This window comes from Anas acuta, chromosome 2, assembly GCF_963932015.1.
Source record: "Anas acuta chromosome 2, bAnaAcu1.1, whole genome shotgun sequence".
NCBI lineage: Eukaryota > Metazoa > Chordata > Aves > Anseriformes > Anatidae > Anas > Anas acuta.
Window position 1 is genome coordinate 25,448,816 of NC_088980.1, and position 20,931 is coordinate 25,469,746.

General features: G+C 44.4%; 2 protein-coding genes across 2 annotated transcripts in view; both read left to right on the top strand.

Moving 5' to 3' along the window:
- Window positions 1-482: 482 nt before the first annotated feature.
- Window positions 483-3,400, top strand: LOC137852338 (guanine nucleotide-binding protein G(I)/G(S)/G(O) subunit gamma-11). Its single transcript, XM_068673971.1, has 3 exons — window positions 483-673; window positions 836-939; window positions 3,155-3,400. The coding sequence occupies exons 2-3, from the start codon at window positions 844-846 to the stop codon at window positions 3,278-3,280; spliced, it is 222 nt and encodes a 73-aa protein (XP_068530072.1). The 5' UTR covers window positions 483-673; window positions 836-843; the 3' UTR covers window positions 3,281-3,400.
- Window positions 3,401-3,602: 202 nt separating this feature from the next.
- The window catches only part of LOC137852335 (probable acyl-CoA dehydrogenase 6), an 85,916-nt gene continuing 68,587 nt past the window's right edge, over window positions 3,603-20,931 (top strand). Inside the window, exons 1-2 of the mRNA XM_068673967.1 lie at window positions 3,603-3,775; window positions 19,439-19,559. Coding sequence (XP_068530068.1) covers window positions 3,644-3,775; window positions 19,439-19,559 — 253 coding nt within the window. The 5' untranslated portion in view covers window positions 3,603-3,643. The remainder of the gene's footprint in view (window positions 3,776-19,438; window positions 19,560-20,931) is intronic.

A 20,931-nucleotide genomic window follows, 5' to 3' on the forward strand; every position in this document is an offset into this window, starting at 1 on the left:
AGGTGCTGTACAAACAGGGTAGAAGGACCAGCCTGTTTGGGGTGTTTTGTGCTTTCTGAACCCATCAGTTCTCACACAGAGCATCCCCAGTCCTCAGCATCCATTACAGCTGCACGACCTGAGATATGCAGTGCAGGCCAGGCATGGCAGCCCTCTCACGCAGAGCTGCAGCCCTGCCTTGCAGACAAACCTACCAGCCTGGACACTTGACCCGAGAGCGGTTCCTTCCCCTCTCAGCCTTTTAGTCCCCTCCACTTTCAGTTTTAATGCGCGAATAGTGGGGAATGCACCCGAGCTAAACACCTGCTGCTGCCTCACCTCCCGGACCAGGAGATGCAGGAGCCCAGGGATGCGGGCGGCATCACCCTGCGGGACGGCAGGAGCGGAGGGAAGGCTGCTCAGCGCTGGGACTGGGCATCCAGCCGCATGAGCCCCCGGCCGGGGGGGGGACACCCTTCCCGGAGCCCTCCCTGTGCACGCAGCCCCGGCGTGAACGCCCCGGCGCCCCGGGAGCGGGGCCGGGCCGGACGGCTGGCCCTAATCCGGTTATAGGGGGATTAGCCCGGCGGTTTAAAGGCCGGAGCGGCTCGGGGAAGGGGTGCGAGGAGCGGCTCGGGGAGGAAGCGGCGGCCGCGGAGCAGCGGGACGGGCCGGGACAGCCCGGCGGCACCCTGTGAGTGAGCCCGGGGGCGGGCCGGGGGCGGCCGCCCCATAGCCCCGCCGCCCCACAGCCCCGCCGCCCCGCAGCCCGCCCGGGGGCTCCGGCCCCGGCCGGCCTCGCTGCCCAGCGGTAACCTTTTGTCCTCCCTCTTTGCCTCCCTCCGGGCTTCGGCAGCGTAAACCATGCCGGCCATCAACATCGAGGACCTGAGCGAGAAGGACAAACTGAAAATGGAAGTGGAGCAGCTGCGGAAAGAAGTCAAGCTGGAGAGGCAGCCGGTGAGGCAGCGGCCGCGGGGCGCCCCGGGACAAGGGGGGGCGAGGAGCCCGGCACCCACCGGGAGCGGTGCCCGGGGCAGGATCGGGCGAAGCCGGGCGGGGCGGAGCGGGACAGCCCGGTCCTGCGAGGGGCAGGGGCGCTGGGGGCCGCTCTGCCCCCGTATCGCCCTCAGGGACCCCCAGCCGCCCCGACGTGAGGCTGGCACCGGGCTCCCGCCGCCCCCAGTCCGCAGGGGGAGGCTGCGGGGAGAGGGGGTGGCCCCGAGGGACCGGCACCCGCCGTTCCCGTGGCCTTGGGTGCGGCACGGCACGGCCCGGCACGGCCCCCAGCAGTGTGGGGGGAGAGGGAGAAGCTGAGCCCGTCCTCGCCCTGCCCGAGCGAGGGGCAGAGGCCAGAGGGGTGCTGCTGCAGGGCCGCGCTCCGGCGGAAAACACCGCGCTCTTCTCCGTCATCGACGCTTCTTCCCACGGGTGAAGTGGTTTTCCAGTGATCTTGGTGGTTATTGCTGTCTTTCTGCACAGTTTCTATACGTGGAAGAGCAGAACTGATCTCGGTCCATGATAAAACTTTTTTTTTTTTCTTCTTATTTTGCATTCCAGCAGAAGCAAACTCATCAAAGTAAACACTTCTATTTAGGACTAAAGCGCGTTTATGTTAGGGGATCAGTGGAATTATTCATGCGAATTAGCTCTAGGTACTTAGCTCAGAAAACAAGAAAGCCACAAATACATTTTAGGTGCCAGTTAGCTCTCAGTGGGTGTACGCGTTAGGTGTGGTATGGGCGCCAGCTCCAGCAGTGCTGAGGACCACACGTGCAAGTACTACAGACACCTAGATTATCCCTCAGAGAGTTCCCAAGCAACTGAAATGGATGTATAGATTATGATTTTCATAATAAAAATGTAAAACCCTATCTAAATATTCCAAATAACCCAAAAGACTTTAGGGAAATAGGCATTTTCAAACCATCTGTAGTAAAGCACAGGCGATGTCCTCAATTTTACCAATGCGCTATACAAAGTTTCACTGTGAGAATTTGTGTTGTAGTTGTCTCAGTCTCCTGGTAGCTCCATGACAGGTGTTACAGGGACATGGAAGTGCAGAACCCACTGTTGGCAATAGTACAGATGTTTACCAAAATTCTTCTTGACCCCTTCCTCTACCTTTACAGCTACACCATGGCGTAAGGTGCCCCGACTCGAAGGAATGGGTTTGCAAGGCACAGCAGAGCAAGGCACAAGTGTAATGGGATTTGCAGGTCCACATTCTTCTCTGCCCTAAGACAGCTAGAGATAGTTAGGTCTTATTCCATGCACGGTTTGGTGTGGAATTAACCGTGAGTTATTTCTGATGGCTTAGAGCCAGCGATACTGCAAGTAAATTCACTGTTTCTCTTGCCATCATTTTGCCTTTGCAGTAATATACAATTTACAAGGAAGGCGACAAACGGGCCTTAAATTAGAATTTAATGAATTCTAATTAAATTAAGTGCTGACTGACTGCTGTCTGCACAGGGATTGTGGGCAGAAGCAGGGCACAGTTGGGAGCATGTCCTTAGAAGTGTCCCATATTCAGGCGCCTGAGGACAGTTTCTGCTGCCACAGGGAAGGGAAACGACAGGAGCGTGTGGTTAGGGATCCTCTGGAGCTGGTGGGACTTGCTTGTGTGCCCTCAGGCTCCACACCCGCTGTGGCTGCACCTGCTGCACGCACTGCCTTCAGAGGGCAAAAATAAACCCGTTCCTTCTTCACGGGCGGGTGTCTGTGCAGGCCTGCCCCACTGGGTGCTGCCTTGCTGTGAATGGCATGCAAGCTGTCACGTGTGTTATGCCCTTTCTTAACACGACAGGGTATTTTATGAACCGCTGTTTCGATTAACCCCAGGTCACCGGTAGTACATGCTTTCCTACTTAGTTCTTGCCCACCATTTAAGACGTGTGGCTGCTCCTGCAGAACTGCAGGGTGGGGGCTTGTGTTGCCACCGAAAAATCATTGTGGGATGTTTTATTTGGGAAAAGCATGTAAAGTTACGTATGCTTGGAAAACAGATACCACCACGTTGTGGATCTGAGATTTTGCTGTTCCTGAACACGTTGGCTATCAGACAGTTCGGTGGGCAGGTGAACAGGGAAAGATGTGAATTCACCACGGCGCGGCTGAGATGCGCCCCACCAGCTCTGGCCGCAGCACTGCCATGTGTGTGTTCCCTCTCCAGGTGTCCAAGTGCTCCGAGGAGATCAAGAACTACATCGAGGAGCGGTCGGGAGAGGACCCGCTGGTGAAGGGCGTCCCGGAGGACAAGAACCCCTTCAAGGAGAAGGGAGGCTGTGTCATCGCCTGAGGCTGCCGGTCCCCAGCCCCACAGCTCCTTGTCCTACACGCTCAGGAGCAGATCATCTTCTCCTTTATTTTTTTTTTTTCCTTTTTCGTACAAAAAATAAATAAATCCCAAAGCAGCCTAGCCCGCCTCGCTCCCTCCGCACGGCCGGGTCCCTTTGCTTTCACCACCTGTTTACGGGGGGGCACGCTGGTTGGCACTCAAAAAACCTCCCTGCCCCTCGACGGCCTGCCTCGGCCGGGCAGGGGAAGCCTGCTGGGAGCCGAGCCGAGCCGTGCCGGGCCGTGCCAAGCCGTGCCGGGGCGGTGCAGGGCCCCCAAAGCAGGCCCCGGCCCCCGGCGGGGCGGAGCGGGGCAGGCGGCGGCCATGGCGCTGCGGGGCTGCGGGCGCTGGGCGCTGCGGGGCTCGGCCCTGCACGGCGGCGGCTGCGGGCGGCGGCACCGCGGGCACGGCCCCGGCACGCCGCAGCACGGCGCCTTGCGGGCGGCCCTCAGGAAGGTACCGGGGGCGGCGGGGGGACGGCAGGGGCCGAGGCCACCTCCGGACAGAGCTTCCCCCTTCCCCGGGGCGGGCGGAGGCAGCGCGGAGGCTTCCCCGGCTGAGCGGCCGGGGGCTCGGCTGCCGCCCGCCGGAGGGACGGGGGGAAGGGAGGAGGGAGGGGAAGAGGGAAGGGAAGGGCGGCCAGGGCACGGAGCAACAGCCCGGGACGGGACATGGGGGCCCCGTGTCCCCGCTGCTGTGTTTGGGAATGCCGAGCGCCAGGGCGGTGTTTGTAGAGGGGTGCTAAGGGGAGTGAAAGTTAGTTTTGTTGTGGGACTAAGGCATGGGTCGAGGGGAAAGGAGGCACATCGGGTCAGGGGGAGTGGGAGTTGAACGCCAAATGCTGCCCTGCAAGTGGTGGTGGCATTGGTGAACTCTGTGCCCAACAGTGAGGTCACTGGCACCTGCAGGAAGGCTGAAGTATAATGATACGTGCCAGTCAAAGTTAGATAATTAGGTGCATTTATTTATTTATTCATTCATTCATTCATTCAGTTGGTAGAAAGTCCTGTGTTGGGGCATGCTGGGGGCGCCTGCCAGGGGGAAGTCAGATGGGATGAGACGGGATGGGACAGGATGGGATGGGATGAGCTGCATGTATGTGAGAAATCTCCCTGTGGACTATGGTGAGTGAAGTGCTGAAGTTCAGTACCGAGCACAAGGAGTAAGCAGCATTATCATAACGGCAGCCATACAGAAGCCTGATGTGCACTCAGAGGTGGGCGTGATGAAGTGTAAGGGGTTGTCCCTGATGACCCTGGAGATAAACTTTCAGCTCCTGCCAGGTCCTGCACCGTAGCTTTTTAAACACAGGGCACCCTGGATTGCCTGATGTTAGCTCCCTGTGACTGGGAGCTGTGCTGTTACGCATTTGATGGAAGCTTTTAAAAATGACATGAAGAATCATACACTCTTAGGATAAATTCATCCTTTTTCAACTTTCTCCTCTTTCCCAGTGCACTGTGGAGAAAAGATAGTGCGGCTACTTCTGATTCATGCAATTCTTCGGATTTCTCTTTTTTTTTTGAACTGACTTTCATACTTCAGTGTTGAAACAGGATATTGCAAAGGCCATTTAATTCATAAAGCTTTCTATGACTAAAAGTAGGCCTCTTGGCCTTGAACTTTTGCAGTTGTGTGTTCATTTTCTGTATAATACAAAGAAACCTGGTGCACAACCAGTCTGCTTCCTAACAAATTAGTTTCATTAATCTAAATTCCTGGACCTGGTTCAAAGCAGGAATAAGCTGGCAGAGAAAGGATCAGTAAAAATGCTGCAAGTGAATCATCTTCTCTCACCTGGATGCCAAGTACAGGATTATGTTGCAAATACTGCAGTGTCAGGCTTGTGCTGAGGCCGTCTGTCTGTCTGTCAGCAGTCACCTGCCTTCCTCTGCCCTGTGTCACTCAGCTGTAGCTCTTCTTTTGCAGCAGTCTTCCTGCACGTGCAGGGAGGACAGCAAATGCTGCTCATTGTTGAACTTTGCCTTATCTCAGATCCGTGGCATTCCGAAATAGAATGAGGCCAAGGCTTTAGTGAAGGCAGTCGTATGGATCTGGGGGGTTTGGAAGTCCTGTTTTGGCAGGGAAGGATTGCTGCATGCGTGCCTGTGATGAATGTATTGGAAAAAAAAATACACTAAGCACCACAAAACCTGTTTCATCCCTGTCCTGTATTTTACAAAGTGGTTATATAACACTTGTTTTAGTTTTTGTCTGATCATACAGGGAAAAAAAACACACGCTAGTTTATGTCAAACCCAGTCTAATGTTGTTTACCCCAAAGCTTCTAGCAATCAGTGTTTATTTTGGCTTAAGTTAAACCTGTCCCCAGTGAATTTAAGATAAACTGAAAAGTAAAGTCTTTGGGAGAGGATGACCACTCAGGATCTGTAACGCATTTTAAATTTAATGGTTATTTAATTTGGGCCACTCTTTCCACTAGACAAATCCAGATGCAACTACCAGAGAAATTAAAGAAATGAGCAGTGCAATTCCATTAGTGAAAACTGTTATTTTTTTGTCTCAATTTATTTTATTTTATTTTTTAATCTGTTGTATTAATGTATTTTAAACGATCTGTACTTTTCCAATTGTTCTGAGCAGGATGAGGAAGAGACTCCTGTAATTCCAGGGAGCTGTTTTTAGCACGGGTATTGAAATAACCTTGTGAGTGGTTTCCTTTACTATTTTATAGGTCACCACCCTTCCTCTTGGAAATTGAAAACGTAACTTTTCCTTACCTTGTTGAACAATGCTTACAATGCACTGGTATCCTACAGTTTAGTGCAGTAATTATAGTGTAACTGGCTTGAAGTAAAAAGGTTTAAGCTATTTTAGGTGTATGCATAACTGTGCGTATACGTATATGATATGTGCATGCACATATCCATTTTTGTTTTCCTCTGGCATTAGTAGTAAGAAGCTTTGGGAAATAGGTTTGAAAAGGATTGGCATATACTTCGAATGCATCTAATATAAATGAGATTTCATTTTGCATCTGGTGCTGGCTTGGTCTATTTACGTTGTGTTACATCTCTGTAGGATAAGAGGGATTCATGTGAAAGTGAGACTTCACCAAAGGACACCACTGGCCTTATTTGCCACACTTGGATTGTATGTCTGGCCCAAGTTATTAACAGTGTCAAGAGTTTCTCTCCATTACAATAGATATTTTTACAGGAATTAAAGCCTCTTCATATTAGAGCATGCAAAAGCTGAATTAGATATTGATTTTCACTCTAACTTTCTAGTAAAATTGCTGTAAACTTTGTAATTTTTGTAAAATTATATGTCTATTTCTGACATTCTACAAAATAGTGAAAGGTACTGGATAGAGTTGGCTTGTTCATCTTTTATAGCAAATCACAAAAATACAGCAACAGAACAGCCAAGTAGTTGGCTGCTGGTATTACAAATAAATCACTTAAAATTACTTTCTCACTAAGTTGAGAGAGAGAAAAGGAGAGAGGAAGGATCCAAAATAAGCCGCAAAATACCCGACTGGGACCTCTAATTTTAAAACACTATTTATCATGCATTTGAGGTAGAAGTTTAGGCAAGGAGACAGTTAATAATGTGACATTTGTAAGCCTCACAGCTTTTGCACTGAGTGCCCTTCTATCCAAGGCAAACAACATGGAGCCCCCAATTCTGGGGTATTTGCAGTAGCCTGTGTCATCTTGTGCCTGACAGAAACATGTTGTAAACATTTTGGGGATAGATCCCTTGCTGGTATGAATAAACACAGAAATATCATTTGCTCCTGCCAAGAATATCTGGCTGAAATTTAACAGAGAGGAAATTTTCGTAATTGATTTTTGTCGTTATCGGAAAGGGCAGCTGGGATATACCAGCGCAATAAGAGGTACCACTGACACATTCAGGAGTGCCATGCCAAAGAGTTGCTTTTAAATCAGAGTTTGGGAGAATAAGAGAAGGAAAACATGAGCTTCAGCACAGTCGAGCAGATCCTGAAGAAAGCTTTTTCTGATCACCAGAAGAATGTCATTTAATACACAACTACTTTGCTGTGTAGCAAAAATGCAGTAAAGGCAGTATAATAAGCAGCATGTTTACTTGTTGCACAGTGCCAGAGCAGTGCGTGCATGTGAGACTGCAGTTGCATTGCCCCCCTCAACATTATTCATGTGAGAACAAGTTTCCACTGCATATCCTTAGTCCTCAGTGAGCATCTTCTAGCAGGAGAACTGTGCCTGAGGGGTATTTTTGTAGTTCAACTCCAGCTGCTATTTTCCTGTGTTGTCACACTAGAATGGAGTAGGCAATGCAGGTATGCACTTCAGACAACTAAAACCCTGCCCAAATAAGCAGTTTATGACTGAGCAAATGTCTGTGTTTTACATAGGTCATGCCATGATGGTTCAGAAAATATAACCTTGTTTAAATCGTTTTGGGTCCCATTTGTATGGAAATGTGTGATTAAATCTCTCCCCCTGCCCAGTGGGCACACTGATGAACATAGCAGCTCCCAGCCAGGTGTCCTAGTGCTCTGATAGCTGTTCTTTCAGCTTGCGTTGTTCTGGACTTTGACTTTCCGGCAGATTTTTTTTTCCTGTTAAGGCTCAAAGGGAGCATGAAAACCGACCTCTGGCTCCAGTCCCTGAAGATCAAGTTTGATAGGTGGGCACTGAGGGATTATGCAAGGATACTTCCAAGACACTTGGTGTGCTGCTTAAAATTATTTTCTGTGCTACAGCCAGGCTTGTGCATCTAGTCAAGAATCATTGTATTACCAACCTACTTTAAGAACAAAAGATCCTGGGTTACTTGGTGATGCCATCACCTGAGGTTTGTGTTTCCTCAAATGGGTTTCAATGTTTAATTCCTAACTTCTCATAAAAAATTAGAGCCTTAGTTTCTCTGTAAGAGTAAGTCAGGACAAGCTTAATGATTTTAGGTACTTTCAGAAATACCATTTTATCTGCAATCTGCCATTTTATGTACTGCAGGCTTCAAAATATGCCCTATAAACTTGAGGTTGGGCAAACTAATATGGGTGGCAAGCTGTATTCCTGAAAGTGCCAGAAACATTTGATACGTCAAGGTGCAGACAGTTGTTCTGGGCTTTGAGGAGAAGGGATCAATGGGGAAGCCAAACTGTTCAACTTGAAGCTGTGCTTGTTGGTGTCTGGTCCTGAGAACCTGGGGAGCATGAGCTTGATGAAAGCTAAAGGACTGAAAGGCTGGAGTGTGGGAGGAGAGGTGACCTGATGTGCCTGTGACCACACCTGCTGGTCCTTGGCCTCCGTCACACTCCAGAACCAGCAGGATTTTGTCAGGGGTTCTTTTCTTCCTCTGCCAGCATCTCCAAAACTGGCTGTGGGCAGGAGGCTGGATTGGAGCAGTGCTACAGTGTTTGAGAGGGGAGCTTCTCCTCAGGCAGATCTGGTGAGGTCACAAGTGTTGCTGGTAGAAGTTTGCAGTGGGATAAGAACAAGGATGTACGTCATGATTGAATTTTCAAAGACAGAAGTGGAAATTAGGAACATATCCCTTATTCTTGAGAAGAAACCAACCTTCCCCAGGGTAAGCTGTAGATCACCTCATATGGAGAGAAATGTGGAACGTTTTATTTCAGTTTAGCTTTATCCCAGCCACAAAGAAAACGATAAATGGAAAGTAGATGGAACAGGCACATGCTGAGTAAAAATGTTTCCCATGATGCTGGAGCAATGTGGTAAGTAGATTCTGTGTAAGCTTCTTGTGGTTGAGATGACAGTCCAAATCTCTTGTTGATGAATCAGTTTTAAGAACTAGCAGTCCTTCAGTGGGGTCAGCTGTTTTAATCTGTGAGGATACCCCAGCTCAGCTGATACAGTAATGAACATCATTTAAGTGCCAGCACATTTATAAAATGGTGTAAGTTGTGAGTCTCTGGTGGGTTTCCATTATTTCCATCTGCAATTTGGCATATGCAGAGCCATGCTTTGAATAGCTCCACAGAACACTTTTCTTCTTTGATGCAAGATTAAGAAAAGGTAAAGGCAAAAGGGGAGTTAGTATCAGTTCTGAATATATTTTATCTAAGGATTCATGATGTGAGTCACCTGGATGCAGTCAGTAAACCTTGTGTTATGCCCAGGAGTGTTTCTCTGGGTGCAGGTGTAACAGCACAGATACTTTTGCCTGAACGTGGCCCAGTGATGCGCTAGGAAGTCGTAGAAGATGTTGCTTGCCACTTCTGGTCCTAATTGGTGAAAAAGCACAATGAACACCTGGAAGGTCTGCTAATGGAGGTCTCCTGAAGAAGGAAGTCTGTCAGTCTGGACAAACTGTATAGCCCAGCCAGCACTTCATGAAATGTTGCTCAAAACAACCAATCTCACCAAGAGTTACCCAGTTTTCATGTTGCATTTCTACCTAGGTACAGTGTTAAGTGCTGAGCCCTGAGCAGTGTGTGGGTGGCACAGATGGATAAAATCCAGGGGTACATGCCTTTCAGGTTGGAAACCATTGTACATTTTCATGATGTCCTAATGCTTTTCAGCAGAGAGGTGGCCTGATAATGTGTTTTGTTCATGCAGGGGTGTAATCCAGAGCAAATACGAATAATCACGGTTCTTAGGAATAGCATTTGTGGTCACTGTGGCTGAGTCTGAATCTAGTCAAGTGCTGGCTGTTTGGAGGTGGAAAAGGGAGTTTCTTTGATCTAGTTTTTCCCCATAATGATACCACATGTGCACAAAAAGTCCCTCTGACCAAAATAGAGGGAAAGAATATGAGCTTTACGCATTCACATTAATAACTATGTAAGTCACAGGGATAGCACAGCAGTGGGTTTGGAACAAGTAGCTGTATGGATGAAAGTTCTGATATTTTAAGTATTCTTCTCGAATCTTTTTGTTTCATAACCAAGAAACTCTGTTTCTGCTAAGAAGAGTTCCATTTTCAAAACTCAGAGATTCAGAGAAGCCTGACTTGTCTCTGGCTGTAGATTGACATGAGGGAAATACTGTGGCAGTAATGAGGAAAAAGCATTATTCTCTGCCCAGGTAGAAATTATGTTTTTATATGCCTCTCCTTGGATGCTATACATGATTATGTTTATACAGGGTATATACATGTAAATATATTTTCTAGATCCCTGGGAGAATTTATAGTTTTTGCAAAAAGGTCATGGTAAAAGGAACAGAATTTATTGTCCAAGAAGAACACAGAGCCTCTCATGGCTTAAACCCCATGATGCTGAGAATCAGAGTTAAGAAATGCTCTTTTTGCTGGCATATTAAGTTGCTCATTATGGTGTGGTTGAATGGAGGATACTCCAGATGCTACAAATGAGACAGAGGAATAAATAAAACCTGAATGGGTTCAAAAGAAAGAAGTTGAGAAATTTCCCTGGAACATACAAACATAGTCAATTTCCTGATCTCAGGAATCTTTGCAGCTGTATTTCTTTCCTGATTTTGCTGGAGGGCAGGATTCAGCATGGTAGTTGCAGTTCTTGGAGTCCAGAAAGGGAGGCAATTTTGAGATCCCCCCTTTTTCTACCATGTTCCTGAATAGGATTGTTGAAGGTGTTGTGATTGGGACTGTGCAAGGGACTGCAGAAACTCCCAGGTATATGCAGGAGGGGTTTGTCCTTATGTGCATCCCTGCTTAGCACTGCATTCCCTGGAGGACTTGTAGGCTTTTAAGTTTTAGGTAAGCGGTGGCAAAAGCTTTGTGGTTTATTCGGGGTTGACTTCTGTTGTTGATTTATTTATTTATTTATTTATTTATTTATTTATTTATTTGTGTCCTGAACTAAAAACTGTAGCCAGCTATGTGGAACCAAAAGATCTGCATTATTCGAATTTTTGAAACAATAATCAGCTTTACTTTATGTATTATGTATGCTGCAGGGAATTGTATCACAGTGAAAGCGAAGAAATGCAATGATTTAAACAGAAGTGTGTCCAATTACAGCCAAATGAATAGAGCAGAAGAAATTGCATTATACTCATAATGTGCATGCTTTTCTTGCTGGAAATAAAATAGATGGGGACAGGTATGTTTTATTATATAATGAGATGTTGCCAAGTCTTACATTATAGGGCTTTTCCCTCTGCTGATTTTTTTCCCTTTGGGAAAGGGAAAATTTAATTTAGTAGCAATTTGTTCCTGTATTGGCTGATCTCTGCAGTCTTTAGTACCCAGTGCTGTAGCAGATTGCATGATTCCTTGTTGCCTGTGGCATGGCTTAATTGAAGGTACAAAAAGGAATTACGGCGCTATAATTAATCAAGTTTAAACATGTCTTCCCATTTCTGTCTTATATTTTCGAGCACTCGGGAAATTTTTCTGCTTTCCTTTTCTCTGAGTCTACTGAATATTGGTTTTGAACCCGCTGGGAAGCTGAGCTCTGGCCACAGCTATGTCTAAAGGCAGAGGAGAAAGGCGGACGTGAGCCAGGCCTGTTCACCCTCACTGTGCCGTAACGGACCAAAAGTAAAAGTTTCCTAACATACCCGAGGTGCTAGCAATGACTTGTTATCTGCCCTTTTCAACCACCTTCACAGCAATGAGCTGGAGTGACTTTGTCTCCTTAACTTTTAATGTCTCGAGCTCAAATGCTGCCCATTGGGGAAGGGAAAAGAGGAAAGCTGAATGATCTGAAATGTGTGTACTTATGTTTAAATGAACCCACGTGCACAGGAGGGGGTATATATAATGTGCCTGATGAGCATGATTGATGTGCTGTTTTGTTCTGTCAAGCACTTGGTACATCGTCAGGCAGAACACAAGCTAAGCCACACAGGCCGCAGACAGCACGATGAGCAGAAGCGCAGGCCCAGCACAGGGGCTGCGGTGTGGGCCTAACCGTGGCTCTGTGCACTGACACCAAGTCGGGTGGTTTCACTAGCAGGGGTCGAACCAGTGAAGTGTTTAAACATCTGTGGAAGGCTTTTTAGATATGGAATTAAATATATATATGCACACAGTCTATATGTCTTGGCTTTCTTTATCCTTCTCAATGGTATCTTCTGGCTGGTTTCAAGTGTCGTTTTCATCCAGCATTTTTTTTCTCGCCTGGCTGATCACATCTTGTCCTGCAGAAGTCATGCAGAGCGGTTGGTTCTGCACATGGAACACGCAGAAGGCTGGGGAGACCAAACTGAACAGAAAGGCCAAGACATCACAATATGGTCCTTTAGACCCTCCCAGGTCTGGATGTTTTCAGGGGGTGGCTGTTGGCAGACATCCTGCCTAGTGTATGAATGTCTGGCATGTTCTTCAAAGTTTGTGGATAAAGTACAAAGTTTTTAGAGCAACTTTCCTGCCTTCCCTTTCAAAGGAGTCCTCCAGCCACTCATTCCTTGCTCAGAAGTGTTCATTTAGTGTTCAAAAAGCTGCTGATAAGAACAGCCCATCCTGCTGTTTAATACAGTTTATGTTTTTTTAGGGTTTCTGTTTGATTACTTTTTAGTCCATGAATTTCAGTCCATGCATCTCTCCTTTATTGAACGTGCTTGTTGTTATAGCAGTGAGCTTGTTTACAAGGGCTAATTTATTTTTTAAATAAATGACTAAAGCAGTCACATTTCATATTAGACCTGTAAGTCCTCAATTATAATGGGGGAGAAGATGTAAAAAAAAAGAAATGGAAAATAAAACAATGATAAAACTTGGGGGAATTTCTTAATTTCTTTCCTTTAAGCTCAGTAAAGGCTTTTTAAAAGGATTTGGGTATGTTTGGTAATTCCTCATTTATTTTTCGTTTTGACAAGGGGAAAACAAGATTGAAAATTCTAAGTAAAAAATTAAATGTCCTGAAAAAATGTTTTTAGGAATTACAGGGAAAAATACGGAAAGAAATCAAAGCATTCTTTTTTAAACATTTACATGAATGTTTAAACCACTCCCTCTAGATTCATTGCTAGTGCTTGTAAGGTTTTGAGTTAGATGGATACTTAATTACAGTGTTTTTTCCTGCTCTTTCTCCTATACTCTGTGCTACACTTATGATTTAATATCTTGATGATGGCTTGAAAGTGTTCTGAAAGACTTTAAAAGTTACTGCCTTCTAAATTATAATTTTAGAACTTGTTGGTTTGAGGTTTGTAAAATGAGTCATGCTGCTTAAAAAAGCTGAAGTCAGAATTGCTTCATTTTTGTTCTTTATTTTAATTATCTAGATATTCTGCTTCTAGGACTTTTTTTTTTTTTTAATCCAAATGTTTTTCACAGGGTCATGAAACGGATGGAAGCATTTAAATTGAACTTTTCCAGTTCAACCCTGTATCATTGTGGAAAACATTTTCTTGTTTTGTTCCCAGCAAGAGTCTGATGACAACTCCGAGTACAGAAATTTCCATATTGCTGTTGAGGACCAGTCCCAAATCCCATACTGGAATAGGGCAAATTCTTCAGTGACAACTCTATAGGCAGTCATTCGCTCGGATGTTAAATTGTACATTTAGCTGAATAGCCCTGTGTGAATACAGAGTGAGATCTGCAAATTGTATTTGAATGCCAGGTCTCCCATGATGTGAGCACAAGGGATCTGGCCTTCTTCCACATGCAAGGAAGGGGAAGTATTTTGGCAGCCTCTAGGACAAGTACCACCTTGACAGGACCACTTGTATCGTGGTGGGTTACTTTTTACATAGGTCTCTTAGGTGAGTACTGAGATACACCAAGAAAAAACATGTATATTTTTAAAAGACAGGGAGTGTGGACCAGAGGCTGAGAGAGAAATCCCATAGTTTTGGGTGGCTAGCCCCATTATTTCAATTAGTTGTTTAAAAAAATAAAAATAAAAAATCCCCAGATAAAGGTCCTGCAAAACTTCCTGGAAATCTTCAGTGAATCAGCTTGTGCTGGTTGTGTATCCCGAAAGAGGAAGCGGTAGGTTGCAGCCTTGCTGTTGAGATTACTTCAGACCTCAGACAGACTCGTAATATTGGATTTTGTTTGCCAGAAGAAAGTGCGCTAAATAGGTTGGTGTGAGCAGGCAAGGTTCACACCGCAGGGAATGATTTCTGCCCGCTGTGCGGTTCAATCGTCTGTTGTGTGATGGGGTTATTTGTAACCTCCTGTGGTCTGCTACATCCCATCCTGCCTCTGCTTCTGCATCTGATCTCATCGGAGACCAAGTGATGGCCTCTTCCTTCTGGGCACCGACCACCACAGACCCAGGCCCATCACGTCCAGGTTGGGTGATCCAGGCCCCCTGGCAGCTCATAGCTCCTGCTGTGTTCAGGAAGAAGACAAACGGGATATTAAGCTGGAAAGCACATTCTGGTGCTGCTGTTGCATCCTGTGGTTGATTTATGTGGGCTTGCCCTGGTAGCACATATGGGCACTGCAGTGGATTTGGCTGCCTCAATTTTTTGAGTTCTTTGTTCTGGGAAGACACTGCCTGTCCTCAGCACCGGTTTCTGTACTGTGCTGCGTTGTCTCACAGTGCAGTCATTGCTGCCAGAGGTTATGAATAAAATTACCAGGAGAAATGTTGTATCGTGTGCTGTTCATTATTTTCATTAATTATTGCTGGTGTCAAAGGCAAAGGTCTCTCTAGTCTGTTACCTCCTTTCTTTCAAGTCAGTGTTTTGCTAATTGTCCTGATATAATCAAGGAAGAAATATCGTTAGCGGTTTCTTGTTTATTTGTTTTTTGTTGTTGTTGTTTTTGTTGCTTTAAAGATCCTATTAATAGTGTTATCTTTAGTTGTTATATTAATAGAGCTCAGTTCAATTACTATAGCTTGATTTAAAAGGAAAAACCTTAACCTGGTATGTTATGGCACCCTTACGTCCATTTAATTTTCTTGATAGAAAAGTATCTTTTTCTCAAACTTGTGCTTTGCTAGTAAGACAGTCTAATTTCAGCTTAGGTATAAGTCATATGAATCTTTAGTAAAAATTTCTGTCCCTGTGTAAGAATTCAGATTAATGGTTGTTGGTGTTTTTTTTTGTTTTTTTTTTTGCAAGATTAAGGCCATATATCATCCTGTTTACTGTGTGCTGAAATATTGTACTAGCACTGTACAGTGTTGTAAGAGACAGATATGAGAAACTATGTATTGGTATGTTATGGTCTTTAATTACTAATCTGAATTGCTTAATAGAAGGTAAACTCGCTGGTGAATAATGGAAAGGAATCTTCAATTGCTGTAAAGGATATCTGTATGCACTCTTAGTATACAAATTAATTAAACTACAGTTTCTACCTTTGTAGAAATAGCATGTTTTAGAACACATTGAGAATTATGTGACAATCGCTAACGTTTCTGCTGGTACAGTATCGGCACAAAATACTGAGTACTACATGAAGGAAAATCCCCAGATGTGTAGTTTTGTTTCGTTTCTCATTTAAATAGGGCAGTAACTTCCAGGGGTAAATAATGAAAGCATGCAACTATCTGGCAGTATTCTGGAAAGGTATTTTCATTACTCTGTTTTAAACAGAGACCAGAATAATCCAGAACAGAAAATGAGAATTTCTATCTTTCTTCCCCCTCAGCTCTCCCAGCTCCATTTCCCCTTTCCTGAGCAGGAAGCTACAGGTGTTTTTACAAAGCTTTGTAAAGACTACATTAAATAAAAAACACTTTTATTTTTCTTACTGTCATTCAACATGAAATGAACCTGTTGTCTTGATCAGTCTCCAACTGGGCAATTATCCAGTGTTTTTTTTTAAATAAGTCATGGTTGATTCCACCCACAGTAGTGATCATAGTAGTGATGTAGACTACACCAAGGCTGAATTCTTTAGTTTTACGTCTTTATGGGTGGGATGAAGCAGCCTGAAAAAACACCAGTCCTGTACATGAGACTTACCATGTCTTTACTGCCAGGAAAAGAACAAAATTTCTGTTGAGTTTACTCTATCAGCAGGCTAAAAAAATACATGGCTCCTAAATAGATGTTAAATCCCAAATGCCACTAAGATTTGGCCAGCTAGATTAAGTAAAAAGATTTCCTTTGTGGTTGGTAATATCTGATGGATAACATTTAAGGCATGCAGTGTTAAGATATTTCTACAGAGAGGAGTTTTAGATCTTACTGTAGTCAGTATCCAAGTGATGCATGTCTGAATGTTTCCACATTTCTCCTGATAAAGCATATAAAATTAAACAGAACTGCTGCTTGGCTTCTGCTGAAAGTTTGTTTCTGTGTATTTGTCAAACATGCCATGTATAACTTATGATTTAGTTCAAGGTGCCTGCAGCAGTTACTGCTTGCTTCTGAAGGCTGTCTGCACTGAAAAAATGTAAGTTAATTCAAAATTAATTGCTTAACATTTAAATTGATTAAAGTCTGAAATATTTCTCTGAGGGCATAGCTATGACATTTTGGCAAAATCCAAAGGAAGGGGCAAGTCAAATGGCTAGGTATGCAGCGTGTTTGACCTGCATCCAAATACAGCCATTTGTAACAATGTTTTTAGCACGTTCAGTGAGTGCACGAGTTCCTCCGGTCATTGCTGACTTGGCCCTTTGAAAACCTCTCTCTGTTTCAGTATATGAAGGGGCAGTAATATCCAATAATCAGTACTAAATCATCAACCAGCACTGCAGTTCTCCAGCAATGTGGCTTATGTTTGTATGTGGTAGCACAATGGGAGAGGTTTCCCAAATCCCATCCACACTGTCTGCCCTCTGATTGCCCAATAGCCTCCTCCTTCCCTCAGATTCAGTGTAAATCATCTGAGGATGTGTGTTTTCTGAAGCCTTATTTTAATAAATAATACTTTTAAAGGAATGAGTTTTCTTGCCTGAAAATAGGTTAGTTTGTTTAAAGTCTTATTTGTGATTGTAAATAGCATATGTGATTTTTGCGAGCAATTTGTGTCCTAAGTATAAAAGCTTTTGACAGAACCTGATTAACTGCTTTTCAGAAATGCAGTTACAAGTGGATGGTCGAATGGCTAAGAAATGACTGTGAATATTGGTATCTGGACTGTGAAGTTCATTTTTTCTTGAACTAGGGGACCCAAACCATTTACAATTTGTGCAGCAAGGCTGTCTCATCTTTGTGTTGTGTCATGCGAGGTAGATCTTGTTTTACTAGATGTGGCAAACTTACCTGGTAATAATTAAACTCTGGCTCTGTCAGACAACTTGAGTTCTGCTCAAAGGCACAGAAGCGAGCAGTTTATAATCTGCAGGAATGATGTAAAAGAACTTCTTTAATGCCTTAGTCATTCTTCTGACTCCATTGAACTTCAAAGGTAGCTTTGTGTGCAGGCTGTGAAACGCTTGGCCCAGTACCAGCCATAACAAATACAAAATGATGTTAGTATATTCACTGCAGACTTTTGCCAAGTTCTATCAAAACACAGGGGTAACTTTCTGTACAGGCTTCATAACCACTTTCAGGGACTTCCCTGGACGTTATCAAATCAGTGTTACTGGGATGTTATTACAAACAGAGTACAGCCAAAAGCTGCTTCACAGCCTGTGACTCAATGTGAAGGGTCCACACACTAAAATCTGAGCATTTAGGATATGGCAATACAGAAGGCTAAACGAGGGCTGTCCTAGGTAGTGTCCTGCTGAGTATTTTGTTAGTGTTGGTCGTGAGGCCTATGTTATTCAATATAAAAGAGGGAGAGAGAGGTTGTAATTACTGAATGAGTTGTACATTCAGTGTATATGTTTCTCAGAATTTGGTAAGAAAAGTGAAAAAGTAATTTCATGTTACCAACAGTGAAGTATCCTTATTTCTGCGGCCAACTGGGAAGCAGAAAGCAGCCATATAAGGGCTGAAATTCTCTGAAGAATGTGCAATAAATAGGCAGCTGAGAAGAACACTCCACAGGGTCTCATAAGCACAGCACTTCAAGAGGGAGAGGGATCTATTTCCAGCTTAAGGAATAGTTAGCACCACAGGACTTGTTTATTTAGTGTGGGGAAAAGACAAAAAGTTCTTAAAATAATAAATTCTCTCTTTGTAAAACAGCATAGCAGTAAAATTTTGTTCATGGACTAGAGACATCATATTGGGGACTGGTGTTTGTTTGGGTACAGTTTGGTTTGGGGAATAGGGTTGACTGGTTTTGCTTTTGGACACCCTTGTGCGTGCTGACCCAGGTGTGTGGAGCACTCGGAGGCCCAGCAGAAGCACGTGCCAACCCCTAGCTTGGCCTGTGGAGGTAGGCAGAGGTGGGCCCCACGCCAGTGACATCTTTTGAGAACACATCTGCCTGGTGACTGCTTGGTGGACAAGGGGAGCCATGCTGTGCCGTAGGGGGCTATGAGGCACAGAGCTCTTCGGAACAGTTCTTCAGGCCTTAGAGCTCGGCTGCAAAAGTGCAGGTTGCACATTCGGCTCCCTTTTCATGGCCATGAAAATCCATGTCTTTATGGGACAAGACATCTAACCCTTGTGCTCTGAAACCTCCAAAGTATTCCTGAACGTACTGGCCATGCTCAAGATGTGTTTTGTTGGCAACAGCTGGAAGGAAAAACAGCAGCCTGAGTAGAGCAAGTGCAGTCCCCAACAACTTAGGGTATTGACATATGGAAGGTGTGCAGCAGTAGCCCAGCTGAGAGTTGCTAGTCTTGGTGTTGAGAGTTGTCCAATTCCCAGTCTTGAGAATGCTATAAAATTTGGAAGAAGGCCAGATTTTTCCAGTGTACGTGTTGTCAGACACTTTCAGATTGGACGCAAGTGCTTTGAAGAACTCCAATGTCCTTGAGAGCATTTCAGGCAAAGGGAAGGGAGCTGAAGCCCTTTGTACTTGCTTGCCTTGTGTGTCCTCTGTGGCCATCGTGAATAGGCCATCAACCCTCTTTGTCAGGGTCTCTCTGAGGACAATCAAGGTTTCTATTCCTGTCACATTCTAGAAGCAGTACCGAAAGAGGTAACGAATGTTGAGAGGGAATTGTCATTTTCATAGGGCTTGGATAGGCTTAAACCAGCCCTGATGACTTACTGTTGTAATAGTTCCGATTGCTAAAAGAACTACTTATATTTACCCCACTGCATCTGTGGTAATTGTTGTGAGTGGGTGGAGAGTAAGGGCATCTAAGAGAAAGTAAACAAATTGATGTGCTTTCAAAATGTTCTCTGTACATTTTTTTTTTTTAATTATTTAGACAAAAGTAGTCAAAGGTGTTTCAACAGGAATGTCTGTGTTAATAACTTTTAATTTATTTTTCAAATCTAGATCATCGACAGGGAGATCAATCCCTTTGTGGACAAATGGGAAGAAGAAGGACAGTTCCCAGCACACAAAGTGTTTAAAACCCTGGGACAGGCTGGATTCCTTGGTGTGGATAAGCCAACAGGTAGGAGAGTGTACAGCTCCTGAGTATTGATGAAGACAACGATAGACTCATTCACCATCTCAGATAGCTTTTGTCCCAGAATGCAAAATTTACTTTTATTCTCAAGTCACAGGAATGCTGCTTACCAGCTACGCAGATACAGAAAATGATGTTGCTAAGTGCTCAAGTTGATATTCTCCTAAATATAAGTGTTTAAAAAAATGAGTAGTTGTTATTTTAAAGCCAGTGAAATAAATGTCACTTCAATTCTCAACGTACAAGCTGTCTAGTGACTTTACTTTCTTCTGGATCAGAATACATGGAATAATCTCAATCTTCATGAAACAAATCAGTCTGAGTGCATTGGAAGTGCTGTAAGATTTGGCCTATTACATAAATTTTACTTGTAACATCTACATCATTGTAATGTTTTATGTCTCACCATGAAGATGAGGTTTGTTTGGGTTTTAGACTACTGTATCCTAAACTGTCCTTGAAGTGCACTATTCCAGACAGCAGCATGTACAGAACAAGAAGCTGATGATAACCTGTCAAAGAACAAGGTTCACATTGCTGTTCCTATAATTGTGACAAAAAAGTCAAGAAGTCCAGAGGCATTGTAGCTATTTCAACTCCTCAGCTAAAATACATGTTGCAAGGTTGCAAGTTTTTTCATTTGCAAGCAATGCAATGTATATTTTTTTCAAGTGCTACTGATAAATGTTCCTGTCAGAATTCTCTGTTCCCCCCCTCCCTTTTTTTTTTTTTTTTATTAATGGTTTAAAAGTCTAAAACAAAAACAAGTTTGCATCCTGAAGTGGCAATGTTTGAACAGTTAACTGCAAATAATCATAGAATGGCTTGGGTTGGAAGGGTCCTTAAAGACCATCTAGTTCCAACCCCCCTGCAGGGATGTCAACCACTAGATCAGGTCGGCCAAGGCCCTGTCCATCCTGGCCTTGATCATCTATACAGAGCAGCTCACACAACCTTAGCTATGCCACACCACATCATTATGTTGCTAAGGGACAGGGTTTGAACTGTGGAACATATTATGCCTTTTTACCAGTTACTTTCAGAGGAAATTTTTCTTCTTGAAATGAACTTTCATATTTTTATACGTTCCAACTTGGAAGATTTTTCTCTAGCTGTTCAGCTGCTGGAGCTCACAGAACTGGTTAGCTGTGATTGTCTGACAAATCCAATTAGGTCTGAGCTGGTACTTCTTTACAAAAATGCTGACAGTTTGAGATTACATTTAAGATTTATTTAAAGGACAAATAGGATTATTGGAGGAAGGAGAAAAATAACACCTCCACCTTCTGCTATAATTGTTTGATAGGCAGATCTGAAATATATCTCAGTGGGGTCTGCTTCAGACTGCTAATATCCA